This window comes from Panulirus ornatus, chromosome 4 (assembly GCF_036320965.1).
Source record: "Panulirus ornatus isolate Po-2019 chromosome 4, ASM3632096v1, whole genome shotgun sequence".
Lineage (NCBI taxonomy): Eukaryota > Metazoa > Arthropoda > Malacostraca > Decapoda > Palinuridae > Panulirus > Panulirus ornatus.
In genome coordinates, this window is record NC_092227.1 from 72,256,407 (window position 1) to 72,273,534 (window position 17,128).

The 17,128-nt window shown below is 43.5% G+C and overlaps 1 protein-coding gene across 2 annotated transcripts; it reads right to left on the bottom strand.

Annotated features, from left to right (window-relative positions):
- Window positions 1–47: 47 nt before the first annotated feature.
- LOC139767304 (uncharacterized) lies at window positions 48–15,846 on the bottom strand. Of its 2 annotated transcripts, none has more exons than XM_071696545.1 (2): window positions 13,772–15,846; window positions 48–1,329 (listed from the first exon to the last, which is right to left on the bottom strand). In XM_071696545.1, exons 1-2 carry the CDS (start codon window positions 15,557–15,559, stop codon window positions 1,096–1,098), a joined length of 2,022 nt encoding a protein of 673 aa, XP_071552646.1. In that variant the 5' UTR covers window positions 15,560–15,846; the 3' UTR covers window positions 48–1,095. The 2 variants fall into 2 exon arrangements, 1 of the variants encoding a protein (XP_071552646.1); XR_011717036.1 differs by lacking the exon at window positions 13,772–15,846 and adding an exon at window positions 3,492–4,352 and having other exon boundaries at window positions 1,191–1,329.
- Between the last annotated feature and the right edge of the window lie 1,282 nt (window positions 15,847–17,128).

Genomic DNA, 17,128 nt, shown 5'->3' on the forward strand with positions numbered 1-17,128 from the left:
GGGAACTTTTCGTGTTTCATTTTCCCCATGGACTCATAGGAATATATATATATATATATATATATATATATATATATATATATATATATATATATATATATATATATATATTACAGAACCGTAAACCATATAAGAAATAATATACAATAAATAAACTCATCTGAAATAGTAAGTTCAGTAATGGATGATTTCATATAAGCTTAAGCTCCTGTATCATGAAACTAAAGTGTGTCAGGATATTTGTAGACGCCTTTACCGCGGGGTTATATTGTACTGAGGACATGATATATTTGCCTATACCTCCACCAGACATGTCGTCCCTTAAATTTTGGAGGGTGAGAGTCAGAAGAGTCTCAGATGCGGCGAGTGCGTGATAATGATGAATGATTACAGACAGTTGCGAGTCAACACAAAGGAGAAACACGAGGAAAAGCATCGGGTGGTTATTCTTCAAGGAATCAGACGAGATTGCCTTAATGTGAAGCGTTTTGTATACTGATTCAATGAGGTAAGAAATGAGAGAACGCCTTTATGAGGCGTCCCACCGCCAGGAAAATAAATGAATAAAGAAAATGAGACAAGGTGGAGTGATGATACACATCTCACTTACCGCACCTGTTACGTAAGGATGTGAAGGTTTTCGTGTATGGTCTGACGCAACATACCATCAGATTTAGGTCACTTTGGGTTACATTTTTCGCCCAAAAAGCCAATCGAGTAGCGATTAGACGGCCCTGGTGGGCGACGCCCCCGAATGTGATGTTTGTGTTCTATCGATTAGTAGTGTTAGGAGTTCTGTGTTGATGGACTTGTGGCTGTAGCTACAGGGAAGTGAATGCAAAATCAAGTTTTACATATCATGAAAGTAATCATATAAGTGATAAACAACAACAGATCTAGACTTAAGATGAAGAGACTACGGTAAGTCGACGACTCACAATCTCGTCATGTGAAACACTTGAAGAAAGGAAATCAAATGAGACGAACATGACGGAGGAGAATGACAGAAATGTGGTCAAAGGAGGCCGTCATAATCACATCTGTGAACAGCCTGGCAAGTGTGGGTAAGAGAGCCGTGAGGTGGACGTTAGTAGGTCACAGACAGGTGAACAGGAGGAGCTGGGAGGCCACCACAGTGTCGGCCGCTCGCGCCTCGCATTCGTATGTACCGCAGTCCTTGGGCCGGAAGTCCTTGATGACGAGGTCGTAGTGGCCCAGGCGGCGCTGCAGGGAGAAGCGGGAGTCCTCCACCTTGACAATGTCGCCCTCAGCCACCACCTGCTCCTTCAGACGACCCTCCGAGAACGACTTCTTTTTCCACATCAACGACTGGTGAAGAAATACGATTCGTTAGCAAAAGAAAGGAAAGGATCGGACAGTCTATCATCACTGATTCTTATTTCTATGAGACACGAAAAGAAATTAAGGGGAAAAAGATAATCATAAATGGAAATATTACCATTATGTTTTTAGCTGTGTTTAGGGGTTATATATATATATATATATATATATATATATATATATATATATATATATATATATATATATATTACTTATAAGCCTTTATGATGGAAAACGGATACATACAAGGAGAAATAGTAAACCCATAACGATTTTTAAGAGCCTTTTCATCTACCCCTTCTCCTGAGACAATGGTACTACAGTAGGTTGTTGTTGGATTTGATGGCTATCAACAGGCTAAGGTCACTTGGCCAGAGGCTGCACCTTACGTCAGAACCAAGTGTGCCTCACTATGGTCAAGCTGAGCTACGCAATAGTCTGTGAGGCTTGACTGTGGACTCCGGAGGGGTCTGGCTTCACAACATTATGCATGACATATAGAGAGTACTTGTGCCATAGTGAAGACTGTATTCGCTTGTTTCTCTTGCTACCTCGCTAAGACAGGAGAGGCAAGTAGGTATAAAATGATAAAGATTATTTGCTCAACCCATCAACAGCGGTATGAGCCTGTGAATTATATGCTAATAAACTTTGTTTAGAATACAATTTGTGCGCAGGAGACGATTAAGGACAATAGACAATAACATAAACAGAATAGAACTGGATGTAAAACTTTAAAACCAAACGATCAAATGAAACTAACCCTTACCCTGGTGCCTTTTTGACTAACTGTGTATTTACAATCAGCCGGACATTACTGACGCGCTCGATGGCATGCCGTACACAGGGGGCTGGTGGGAGTTGGCTGGGGAGGGGAGGGGGACGTTAACTGAGCGGGGAAATTCAACAGAGGATAGGGGGTCATATATTGCTAGCTTCCCTGTACAAGTGTATAAGCTCTAACAAATACACATAACCAAATCATGACTTGTGTAGTAGCATCAAGTCCCTGGATTGGAGCTGTTTGATCTCTTTCTTCTAAGTCTTGTGTGACAGAAGAGTCCATGGGGTTTATGTCTGTCTACCTGCCTTAAAAGAAAGCCCTTTTTATTTACCTATTCACCTGAAAAGGCTTCGTGAAGTCTTGCTATGATAGACATCAGAGCCGTATGGCATCCTTTACCTATAGTGACAAGCTATTCTCTACAGATGATAACCATACTTTATCATGTGAATAAACCCCTTATTTTGCCACATACTGACACAATTCTAAACGTCATTTATCACCAATACTTCATTTACATATATTCCTGCTACACGCACATCAAGAATTATAGCAATTTCTTTTTTATTTCAAAGTATTTCACACTATTTCACACCACACATCATTATACCCCACATCACTATATACTGATGCCACTTTTTCACCGTGCATCATCACCAGTTTCTCCGGTGTATATGTTCTGTGTATTTTGTTTAACCATGCACGTCTCCAGCTTACAGCCACATGATAATCAAGACGATACGCATACATTTATTATTCATGTGAACCATTCTTTATATCCAGAAAATTACAACCTATGTTCAGACAACTTACTATGACCCTCGCAGTCAACCCCACACCAGAAACCTTCACCGTTTGTGCACATGACAGTCTCCTCACACAAGCCAAGACTGTCTCCCTCCCTCTCCTCGGTGCCTCCTCCTCACCTCCGACGCACCACTTCCTGCCATTGTTAACCCCCTCTCACCCACCTCCATCCCCCAGTCTGTCAGACAATACAGCCATTCTGTATCCCATTTTTGACATCAAATTCCCTAAATTATCGTAATCTGAGATCATCACATTACACGTGACCTTACATACACCCGACATTACCCTGCAATCACATAACAAGCCCGTCTCTTGCCTCGTTCTGACACGCACGACTCCCCATTACAGTGACTGCTGTAACACCACGCACCCATGACAGTGATCACTGTAACACCACGCACGCGTTACAGTGACCACTGTAACACCACGTACGCGTTACAGTGACCACTGTAACACCACGTACGCGTTACAGTGACCACTGTAACCACGTACCCATTAGAGTGACCATGAAATGATCGTACAGTGAGTAACACAAGTTAAGGGAACGGAACATTACCAGTTAATGTCATATAGTGTGACCGTCAGTCTGGCTGATGGTGCAGGATATGATGCTCTGTCTGATGTGGATTCTTAAAGGTTGATGGTACAGTGCAGTCTTGGTCAATGTTACCGAAACAGGCGAAGAGATGAGTAGTCTCGGTCTCGTTGATTGATAACAGTCCTGGCTAATGGTGGAGAGCGTCACCCAAGCAGATTATGCAGTCCGTGTGAGCCTGGTTGATGGTGTAGCTTATCCTTCACTGATATCACAACGTCAACTTGCATGATGGTGAACGATGCAACAGACTGATAGCGTAGTAGTTAGTATAAACATGGTTAATGGCGCAGTGGTGAGCTGTCAAGACATGTTCTGTCTGATCACTAGTGCACAAGTGTTGTGTCCGACTGTCCAGTGTCGGTCAGGCTGGTCGATGGTGCCGCTATAACCCTTCAGATGGCGCAGCGTCTGCTCGGTTGATAGGGCAATAATAAACTGGCTGATGGCCAAACTATCGAAATTACGATCTAATCTGATGAATAAACGATTACTCTGCTGTTCTTCAGTGCTTATATGAGGGACTCTACTGCTGATGAACACTAATTTCTCTTGTAAAGATGATGGATGTATCTATTGGCGGTAAAAGTTTCTTCCGACTTGGCGCATTAACTTTTCTTGGTTAACTGCTTACCATACCTTGACGTAGTTATCTATGAATTAGACGTTAATGGATTAGATTAAAGAAAAAAATATTCACTCACTCAATGCACTTTAGAATCGAACCCGGGTTATCAAGGTTGGTAGGCGGACACATTGTTCCCCTAAACCATCGATGAGCTAAGAGCTGGCTGCCTTTCCTAACCTACGTCTGTAGTTGCAGGTCCGCATACTCACACTGGACCACGGAGGTAGGACAGCCCGCCCACACCCGAGTCCTAAGACAATGGCAGACCGAACTAGCCAGGGTTCGATTCTCGGGCTCACACAGGTGAATTTTAGATTTGATTTATACATGAACATTGCATGTTCTGATGTACAGACATTACAGTTGCGTTTTTTGTGCTGATTTACAGTTTTCACGGGACCCAAGTGTGAGCGAGGTGTCTGCCTCACTTAGTCCACGGCTTAGGAATGAAAGCAATTCAATTCATCGATGATCCTGGTTCGATTCTCTGTCGCGCAGAGGTGAACTTGTTTAGATCAATTTACATGTGAATAATGCATTTCCTAATGTATATCTGTGTGTGTGTGTGTGTGTGTGTGTGTGTGTGTGTGTGTGTGTGTGTAGTTGCCGACTACACACTTGTCTCAACTCCCCCAGCGTCCTAGCTTTTGCACTTCATTTATTCGCTATGTCGTAAAGAGTCTGGCCTCGCGAACTTTCTCCCACGACCTCCTTGCTGTCTCTTCTCTTTCCTCACTCTCACCTCCTCCTGCGTCCCGCGTCCTTCACCACACCTCCTTCCTGTAGTCCCTCTTCCCCTCCCTGTCACCACCATCACCGCAGGCCCCCCACCATAACACCGCCACCAACCTAAACGACAGTAGACCTAAGTCCCCTTGCGTTTCAACTTCTTCTACGATGCCTTCCTCTCTCTCTCTCTCTCTCTCTCTCTCTCTCTCTCTCTCTCTCTCTCTCTCTCTCTCTCTCTCTCTCCATCTTATCACTACGAACTCCCCTTGTCCATCTGTCTATCATTTTTTCCCTCTCTTTCCCAGCCTCTGTTACCGACGCTCTCCCTCACCATTCTTTCCTTCGTTCAGCCTCACACTTGACCCTCCCTACCGCCATCCCTTTTACAATGCGCAGCGTTTTCACTTGTCCTCATTAAGTCTTACACGACACATGGCAGTTATACATATGTGCCAATTACCTGACATACCTACCTTACCCCTCCACCCTCATGAACACAACCATGATAAACCTACTACCATGACGGCTATCGGTCGAAATGTGCACCAGTAAACATGATGCCATTATTACCAGAACGCATGACCACCCCGCCACCATAGCGACTACCTTGACATCATCTGATGTTATGAGATCCCTACGACCTCTATGACTGTGGTGACGTCACCATGAAGACTTCCCTGACATCCCTACACTCATGACGACCTCCATGACTTTCCTGGCTTCCACCCTGACGACTACTGCGACGCCTTAATCACCATGACCACGGCACTCTGTTGCCAACAACTTTAACACACTTCCCTCCATCTGGTCCTCTTACAACATCCTTGCTGCCTTGTCTACTCAATATCGTGTCTAGGTCTCTTCTTGTCGAGGGTCTATCAATATCATTAGCATCTTCACCATCTTCGGTCAGAGAAACATCGTCACAATCACCTCTGTCATTGTTTACATCTTCCTTGTGTTCTACTATCATAGCGTCATCAGGAAATATCCAATCGCTACATCATTATGAAGCTATTCCTCACTTCTCTTTACCCACACCTTTCTCTGAGAATGCAGTTCATCGTGTCATGTATCAGAATCTATTACCAGACTTGAACTACATCACCTATGGAATCCCACAGTTATTTTCCCGGCGATGATCAATGGGAATAACAGTGAGAAGTCTGTCTACTGCTGCTAGATGTGTTGGCATCTTACCATTCCTAGCGTCGCCAGAGCAGCTCACAGTTACAACGAATTCTGGACGTGATTGTAGAAGAGGCAAGAAAAGCAAATACAACATTTGGTTGTATCTATCTGCCCACGATAGATACCACAATACTTCTACACCTGTTGTCAATTAAGTAATCAAGAATGTATATCATTACAAAATCTGACCCATCATGACGACCATATGATCGGTGTGACAGCTCAAGCAATGGTCATCATCTATAGAGGTAAGCAGTTTGTGCTCACGAGGGTCGTTAGTTAGTCGTACACAGCAGAATACAACTGGAATATGCACCTCCAGTATGCCACCCAAGAGCTTAAACAAGATCAGTGTGTAAAAGACTGAAATGAATCTAGATACGTATATGTAGGGTTATTCTGGAAATAAATCTAGATACGTATATGTAGAATAAAATCTAGATACGTATATGTAGGGTTATTCTAGGAGGTAATCAACCAAGGAACTAGGATACACTTTTCATAGTCATCAGATATGTAGCCAGTGACGTAAAGATACGTGTATGATAAGTTTGGTAAGGCAGAGTTCGCTAAGTCTGGACACCGCTACCTGTTGCCTTCTCCCCACACACACTGGCCACGGCTGCAACACTCGTCATGCTGCTTTCCAGATGCAGGACGCACCGTCATAAGAGGTCAACCGTCTCATAAATAACATCAGTTCTTTACAGTGAGCTGCAGCAAGTCACTGTAGCTTATGAGTCTAAGTATCGACCATGGTTATCACTTTTAGATTACAATATTTTCTTTTTTGAGTTACACGAAACCTGTATACCTTGTCCTATATTTGCTGTGGTTTAAAACCATATTGGCTGCCATTTTCATTTTCATTATTGTCAGTAGTAGTAGTAGTAGTAGTCGAAGTAGTAGTAGTTTGTAGTAACTGTAGAAGTACCATGATCATCATTATAATTGTCATCATCTGAGGTTGTAACCATATTCTTCCTCCGTAACTTGACCATCGCGTCCTATTATTCTAACATCACAACACTGTGTTGACATCAACACTATATTTCATCAGTATGGAATTATCACTGTATTTCGTCATCGTAACGACCTCCTGTTCTTTTCCTGTAACATTACAATATTCCTTTTTTCATCGTGACCTCATCTCAACCTGTCACTATAAGATCTACAGTATATTCTGTCATCATAATCATACGCTGTCACAATACAGTCATTATCATTCCTTACATCAATATCACTTCTGTATTGTTTCACCATAGCGTCACCACATTCTGTCACTGTACCAGGCACACGAGCCTCCTCTGTGATAACAGCAGGTGACCTCGTTACACTAGACCAAGCGTACAAATACGTGACAGAGAAAATTAAAAGAAAAATCTTATTGATTCTGTAGAGCCATTAAAGTTTATTCATCCACATGATGTGATGTAATCCATGGCTGGCAATAATGGAACGCGTACCACAATGGTACATGTACCACAACGGTACCCACACCACAACGGTACATGTACAACAACGGTATCCATACCACAACGGTACATGTATCATAACAGTACCCTTACCATAACGGTACGTGTAGCACTATGGGTGCACGAGAGTCGTCCAGGTGGTACACGTTGTCAGTCTTAAAACTTCCGATCGTCTAAAACCGGAATACGAATCTATATCTGCATATTGATGTATGTTGAGAGAAGAGTCATATATTCAAGTAATGCCATGTACGTAAGATCTACACAATATAAAGTATATTAGTCGTGTAAAGTATTTCCGTGTGACGAACTGTGATTCTTAGACGTTTCTCTGGTTCCTTAGGCGATAGTCACCGTCTTTTGCAACATGTTGCTTGTCAGAGAGAATGTACGACTTGTGTACCTTCCTAACCATCATACAGCCCGTACACCTGAAGGTCATCTTGACGCTGAGACAAATACTGCTTGTCTGGTATGGTCAACTCCTCAACTCCTCCTCTCCATCTTCACGACTTTCCCATTTCCAAGGTTGATAATCATAAATCATTTCTCCTGCCATTGTTCCATCTTGTGTGTGTGTGTGTGTGTGTGTGTGTGTGTGTGTGTGTGTGTGTGTGTGTGTGTGTGTGTGTGTGTGTGTGTGTGTGTGTGTGTGTGTGTGAGCGTGTGTGTGTGTGTGTGTGTGTGTGTGTGTGTGTGTGTGAGCGTGTGTGTGTGTGTGTGTGTGTGTGTGTGAGCGTGTGTGTGTGTGTGTGAGCGTGTGTGTGTGTGTGTGAGCGTGTGTGTGTGTGTGTGAGCGTGTGTGTGTGTGTGTGTGAGCGTGTGTGTGTGTGTGTGTGTGTGTGTGTGTGTGTGTGTGTGTGTGTGTGTGTGTGTGAGCGTGTGTGTGTGTGTGCGTGTGTGTGTGTGTTAAGGTAGGTTAACAAGCTTATCAGAGAACCGAAAAAAATATAAAGAATATGCCATATAAATTAATGAAGACTCTTTAGTACTAAAGATTTTGCTGGAAAACAGAAATTCAGAGAAATGTTGTTATCATTACACTGATATATGACCCTCTCAATAAACCTTTGATATACAGTCTTTTACCATACAGTGTTGACTTGTGAAGCAACACCTCGAAAGATTCTGTTCAGCACAACAGGAATGTGTAAGATACAGATAAATCGAGGACTTGAAATGTATCGAAAACATCAACAACAATTATAACAAAAGAAACTTAAACGACGTCCAACAAGGGTTTCATGGTTTCTGCTGCAGGTAGAGACCTCAACATTAGAACGAGGTCGCGCTCCTCTGATGTAAGTGAAGCCGCTAGAGGGCAGGTCGGTGAAGACAAACTCGTTAATATTAAAGGAAGGGAGGATTTCCAGCCCCCCTGCTCCCGCCTCTTTTAGTCGCCTTATATATATATATATATATATATATATATATATATATATATATATATATATATATATATATATATATATATATGACCGACAGTCTACAAGCCTACAGCCCAATGACCAACTAAACAACCAAACTCTCTACTGACGATCGTCTTCGAGCTCTCACAATAAGGGACATCTTAATAGGATTCTCGTGTAGCTCCCTACACATTCCAGACAGGTAGAGTGAGTGTCATGATGGCTGGGAGCCTCCTCGACACCCGTCAGGAGACGGGAGACATAGTGAGTCTGTCACCTGGCTTGTCTGCCCTCATCTACACGGACGGAGTACAAGGAAAAGATCATAAAAAATGTAGAAAGTGTTAATATGGTGCTGATATGATCAGTTGGTTCTGAGAAGACATTAACAATACATCACCATGGTTGTAGGTGAACTATGTTTGTTAACTTGTCGTACATAAAAGATAAATGTCTCAAAACAACATCAAAGTTAATGACGATGACGAAGTAGTACAAGGCTGAGAGATTGTCAAAACTGTTAGAATGATATCAAGATATTAAGGAATGTTGAGGTGAAGAACGCGCGTTGCATCATTAATACAACGAGAGACCCGTGTGCTATGGGTATTGAGAAATCTTCCAGCTGTTCTACATAGGTTGGCAATAATAATGACGGACTAATTAAGTGTTAACATGTGCCTGGTGTGCTGAGAAGAATATGAGGAAGACGTCTGTAAGACCTTTTACGATGTGCAGGATATATATATATATATATATATATATATATATATATATATATATATATATATATATATATATATATATATATATATAGCGAAGTAGCGCCAAGGACAAAAAAGATCATGGGCCCATTCGCTCACATGCGCCTTCTTGCAAAACTCACCGAAACCAGAGCCTCATATCCACAACCAGACCCCACAGACTTTCCGGTGGTTTTTCCCAGACCCCTACGTATGCCCTGGTTCAGCCTATCGGTCGTCCCCTGTATATATATATATATATATATATATATATATATATATATATATATATATATATATATATATATATATATATATATTGGGACAAAATTACTGCGCACGTATGCCCTCCGAGTCTTTCAAGGCGACTAAGAATCTCTACTTGATAGAGAACAGCTTCGCTAGTCTTGTTGACGACTCGACTCAGGAGCACCGGATACACGGGTGTGGAGGTGGCTCCACACAGCAGCGACCCTGAGGTGAGCTCCTCCCGCCCGTGTCGTTACGTGGCGGCAAGTGTAGCGGTGGAGGGGAGGGAGGACTGGGAGGGTGACATGGAAGGAGAGAGGAGTGTGGGAGTGAGGGTGGAGTGGGAGGGGAGGGAGTGGGGTGAGGGGCACACGACGACCACTTGCACAACTAGAGCATCACTCAACCAGTGAGAATGATCAGTAATTATGGCTGAACGTCTTAGCCTGTGGTGGGCCGGAGAGATTACACTGACGGGCGGTTCACAGCCGGTGCTTCTGACTTACATCATTCATATTCACCGATGATCAAATCCAGTGGAAGGTCGAAGGTGTACAACTAAAGCTCCCTCAACTCTATCTTGTTTCATCGGAGCCATCCGGTAGGTAACCCGGTATGTCGACTTGTTGTGAGTTTTCACAGGTGAGGACTCAGGATGTTCCTCCCATGTGTTCAGGGAGGCTGTCAGCTGCTGCAGATCTGGCGTCAGCGAGGGATGCTTCGTGCATTTAAGACGTACAATAACTAGCATTGAGGTCCTTCCCTCTGTCATGTTGGTCGGGGTGGTGGTTAGTCTCCGTGGTTTACCTATGTGTGTCACATATCATCTGCCTGACCACAAGAGATTTCTTTTCCTTTTTGCCTGTCTATCTGTGTGTCTGTTGGCTGTGAATATTGGATGGCTGGCATTTACATGTCTCAAAATGGACATCTGTAAGCAACTAGCTCATATCCTTGCTTGTGTGTCTCTCTGGTAACTATGAAGAGATTGTTGTCTACTTGCACTCGTCAGATGCATATCTATAGTACGTGTGAATACATGATTATAGATACAGAAAGTTTTAGATCTATTCTAAATACATATATATTTGTTTAGGCAAGGATTTCACCTCAACACACGCAGACATGAGCTACATCACAGACATACATTAACAGGTGCAAAAATGGAAACGAATAAGTAAAATTCACAGGAAATCATTCACAAGTTCTCAAGTATGACAAAGCGAAGATGACTGATGGGAAAGGTCTGGAAGAGGGCTACAAAGATGCTACCAAAACTAAAACGTGATGAATTAGAGGGAGATGTTAAAAAACAATAAATCTGCACACCATGGAAGAATGAAGAGTCAGGGATTACATGAGCACAACCTTCAAGCTACTGAATCACTTTTACAATGTCGACAGCGAACACCTCCTTGAAAGAGGCTAGGCGATCGCATGTAAGTATTGATGTTCAGTAGTACTTCTGCTGCATCAGAGCAGTGGAGGAATGGTATAAGCTAAGCAGTGGATATGCATGCCTAGGTGGACTGATAAACATTAGGTAAGTGCTCTTAGTAGAGAAATTTCAAGGTAAAATTCAGGAATGGTACAAAACTACAGCCACTTCGTAACGTACGAATAGGTAAAGAACAATAGATTGTTTTACACACACACACACACACACACACACACACACACACACACACATACACACATATATATGTATATATATATATATATATATATATATTTTTTTTTTTTTTTTTTTTTATACTTTGTCGCTGTCTCCCGCGTTTGCGAGGTAGCGCAAGGAAACAGACGAAAGAAATGGCCCAACCCCCCCCCCCCATACACATGTACATACACACGTCCACACACGCAAATATACATACCTACACAGCTTTCCATGGTTTACCCCAGACGCTTCACATGCCTTGCTTCAATCCACTGACAGCACGTCAACCCCTGTATACCACATGACTCCAATTCACTCTATTTCTTGCCCTCCTTTCACCCTCCTGCATGTTCAGGCCCCGATCACACAAAATCTTTTTCACTCCATCTTTCCACCTCCAATTTGGTCTCCCTCTTCTCCTTGTTCCCTCCACCTCCGACACATATATCCTCTTGGTCAATCTCTCCTCACTCATTCTCTCCATGTGCCCAAACCATTTCAAAACACCCTCTTCTGCTCTCTCAACCACGCTCTTTTTATTTCCACACATCTCTCTTACCCTTACGTTACTTACTCGATCAAACCACCTCACACCACACATTGTCCTCAAACATCTCATTTCCAGCACATCCATCCTCCTGCGCACATCTCTATCCATATCCCACGCCTCGCAACCATACAACATTGTTGGAACCACTATTCCCTCAAACATACCCATTTTTGCTTTCCGAGATAATGTTCTCGACTTCCACACATTTTTAAAGGCTCCCAAAATTTTCGCCCCCTCCCCCACCCTATGAACCACTTCCGCTTCCATGGTTCCATCCGCTGACAGATCCACTCCCAGATATCTAAAACACTTCACTTCCTCCAGTTTTTCTCCATTCAAACTCACCTCCCAATTGACTTGACCCTCACCCCTACTGTACCTAATAACCTTGCTCTTATTCACATTTACTCTCAACTTTCTTCTTCCACACACTTTACCAAACTCAGTCACCAGCTTCTGCAGTTTCTCACATGAATCAGCCACCAGCGCTGTATCATCAGCGAACAACAACTGACTCACTTCCCAAGCTCTCTCATCCCCAACAGACTTCATACTTGCCCCTCTTTCCAGGACTCTTGCATTTACCTCCCTTACAACCCCATCCATAAACAAATTAAACAACCATGGAGACATCACACACCCCTGCCGCAAACCTACATTCACTGAGAACCAATCACTTTCCTCTCTTCCTACACGTACACATGCCTTACATCCTCGATAAAAACTTTTCACTGCTTCTAACATATATATATATATATATATATATATATATATATACAATGATAGTAATATTGGAAGGAGAATGACCGTGAATAGTGATCGTGACAGAGGAGCGCCACTCTGATTTAACGCAACAGAACCGGGAACACACAAGGCCGTCTTGCTCACCTACCCAACTCAGGTTCATCGAACACGAGAGAGAGTACACACTGAGCTGCAAGGTCCTGGGTCACACAGTAACATCGAGGAGTGTGGTGTGGTAGATCATATCAACAAGGGATCTGCACAAGGAGAAGTGGCCTTTATAAGTCTACATAGATTGTGGCGCCTTCCAGAGATCCAAAATTTACTCCTGATCAAGGCCGTGGTAATACCTGTCTTAACCTCCTCGCTTATACGAACGTTCCGCGCCTCAAAATCACGCACGCTCTAAGATACGTCAAAATATATATGATATCCCTACAGTGAATACACCTTAGAACAGCACAAACGATAAAAAATTAAACCAGTCTGTTCATACCAAAGAGAAGCAGCCAAGAAAGTACGTAAGAGACTTGGCGACAACGATGGTACAAACTGCAGATAAATGCGAAATTACAGTACAATTATAGGACACCCACGGCTCCTTTAAAGTCACAAAGTACTTCCACAGACTTCAGTCACCCTCTCAAACCCCTTTTAGTTGCCTGTTACGACACGCAGGAAATACGTGGGAAGTACTCTGTCTCCCTATCCAAAGGGATGATATATGTATATATATATATATATGCATAGACAGATAGATAAAATGAGAGTGAGAATCAGGATTTGTTACAGATTGAGTTAGAAGCAAGTAAGGACGATTCCTTGTGTATTCTAAACAAACACGACAATCGACATGCGTTACTCACCATGGCGGTGTTTGCGACAGCGTCGGTGTCGGTGGCACAGTTGAGCTGGACTTTACCGTACAACTTAGGGCAGCCGGACACCCAGGCGCTAACGTTCAGGCTCTGTACGCCGTGTTTTAGAACTGCAGACAGCGGCGGCGCCGAGCTGGCCAGGTCCCGAGAGCTGTGGGGCACCTCACCCACCTCCCCGACAGACACTACTCGAGGACCCTCACCTAGCAGGCCTGGTGGCGTCACGCTGATCACACTTTTAGCAGTGGTGGACGTCAAGCCTCGGAGTGATGCCATAAACACACCACCTAAGGTCTTCTGCAGCGGAGAGGTCTGCGTTGCAGCCTCCACTCCGGGTAAAGTACTTGACGAAGGAGACCGCGCACCTCCCTTCCAGAGCCAGGCTCCTCCAACCTCACCCTTACTGAACCAGAGAGGATTAACTTCAGAGGAAGACTCGACCTTCAACTCCTTTTTCTCATCTGAATTATAACTCTTCAGTAAAGCTAGAAATTCCTGATCAAAATGGAGCGTTTTCCTCGTGGCAAGAGGCTCTTCAGTGTGTGAAACTTTTTCAGAGCTGTTCTGTCCTTCATGAAGAGGGTTTTCATTCTGAAATACATTCTCGGAACTCTCGTTTCCCTCAGAGTAGGTTTTTTCAATCGTGGGGGATTTTTCAGAGCTTTCATTTTCCTCAGAGAGAGACTTTTCAGTTTGAGTAGCTTCGTCAGAGCTCCTATCTTCCTCTGAGAAGGTTTCATCATTCTGAGCAGGTTCTTCAAAGCCCTCGTTCTTCTCGCCGAGGATTATGATTTGTGGCACCGGGGTCTTGCTTAAGTGTATGCTACCTTGGGCCTTTTGGTGAGTAAAGTCGTTGGCAGACTTCTCCGATTCTATTCTGATTGTCTTTATCGGAAAAACATTGGATTCTGGTTCAATATAATGAATAGGTTGTGACTGAAGGAAGGAGGCAACCGTGTGTCGTCTTCTATCATCGACAGTAACCACGTTTTCCGGTTCAATGGTTGAGTCCTCGAGGAAAGGGAAAGACAATGATGGTTTGAAATTCTCATCTTCTCCCTCCACTATGTGTAGAGACGGTTCCTCTCGGGTCCCTCCTACTGCTATCGCAAAGGACGTGCTGGTCCGTGGAGTTGTTGGTGACTCCTCAACTTCACTGGATTCTAGAATAAACAGTTTTTCAGGCGTTTTCTTGAGAGTCGATGAGGTCGTTTTTATTTCTTTATCTCCTCCAAACAATTCTTCAACAGGAGGTTCTCTTGGACGTGACAAAGTATCCTCTTTATGTACTTTACCTGTTGACTTAATGCCGAGCTGTGGAGTAAGACGTTGTGGTTTCAAAAATTTGGAAACGTCATCTAAAGTGAACTTGATAGTTGTTGGCGGGGATATGAAAGATGAGGAGGTGGTTGCTTCTGTGTCCTGCACCTGTGTCTTCTTCTCTTTCCCGATGACAAACTGCGGGTTCTCTACGGGTTCCAGAGACGTCTGGAACCGACCAGGCACCTCTTCCCACCTCGGTGAGGTCCTGAACGGTTGTTGTGGTTGAGGTGGTAGAGTCGTCAGGTCATGGCTTTCGTGACTGTGTGGATTATGGGGAGACAGGTCAAAGCGGTGAGTGGGGCGGGAAGGTGGCGGGAGTGAGTGTAGGACAGAGGTGGTAGGTGCCGGGGAATACTGTGGCGACCCAGGTGACGCTAGGGAGGAAAAGAACGAGAGGGGAAACTGGTCTGCAGCGGCGCTGGCCCACACCAACACGATGATCAGGCGTGTCATGACCAAGGTGATATATGAAACACTCGAATTAATCACGGAAAAAACACCTGTGTATATGTATATAGATAAACACTATATTAACGTTTTACATTCAGTATGTTCTGTGCGATGCGTCAAAATCTATTTTCAATCTACAAATTCCGAGACTTGGCAGACTGTGTCACGCCCCATGATGAACTACCACGCTCAGAGCAGCTTGGAGTCGCGAGTCTGTCAGGGTGAGGAGGAAGCGAGCAAGCAACAACAACAGCAGCAGGAGGAGCTGCACGGGAACTGTGTGTGGCAGCTGTGGGCTCTTCGTGAAGACTGAGGCAGAACTCCGCTGAGGACCCCCAGCTCTAACAGTGAAAGTGAGGGAGGAGTTGTATACGCGAGACAGGCGGCAGCGGCGGCTTGGAGTGGGAGAGGCCCGTGCACGTGTGTGTGTGTGTGTGTGTGTGTGTGTGTGTGTGTGTGTGTGTTTGATGCCGTCAAGTTTAGTGGAACCTGTATCATCCTAGTTTGAATCATTCACTTCGTTATTTGCATCATTTATGATCAAAAAAGAATTAAGAGGAAATAAAAAAGCACCACAAGATAGTTCATCCGTAACCTCTGTGTCACAGTCATGATACTGCAGATACACATGATGCTCAGGATGGTCCATATAGAACCTAAGATATCCTATACACAGCAAATCTTCTTATACAATATATCCTTCACAAGCACAGGATATTTCGGCTAGTTCCTGTTATGATGATGACCTCCACCTTAACTTGTAATCAGTTACGATTACCCTTCAAATATATGTCTTTGTTCTACACAAAGTATAGCATATATATATATACTATATATATATATATATATATATATATATATATATATATATATATATGAAAAGTCGCATTCACCCACTGTCATTCACTGTCATGCGTGATACACCGAAACCACATCCCCTATCTACAGCCAGGCCCCACAGGCAGTGACTGGGAATACCTGGCTTAAAAAGTGGGATATACACAAATCTTCACCCTCGCCTTCACAAGTTGGTGATATGACATCCCAACAGCTGCCTCTCTATACACATTTACATCCTAAAGTCTCTCTTTTACTCGCCTGTTAATTCGTATATAATTCAATAATGCCCTTTGCCCATCTTTCCTACTCACATACGTATACTGGTGTATATCCTCCTTTTTTAACCAGGTGTTCCCAGTCACCAGCCCTTTTTATCTCACAACTCCACAAGCTCTTCACCGTTTCCATTTCTAACACTGAATTCCTCATGTTCACCGCTTATACACTCAAATGCTCCATTTCTCACCTTTGCATGTACATCACCCATCACTGATACCCTATCTTTCACATCAAAACTGCTGGCATACTCACTCAGCTGCTCCCAAAACACATATCTCTCATGATCTGATTTTCTCAAGGCCATGTGCATAAACTCTAAGTAATCACAGAGCTCTTGATAATACTTTCAGTTTTATCAACATCAATCTAGAATTTAATTCTTTACACTCTATGATACACCACCAGAACTCCTGCTTCAGAAGTAGTGCTACTCCTCAGCTTTGTCCTGGCTTT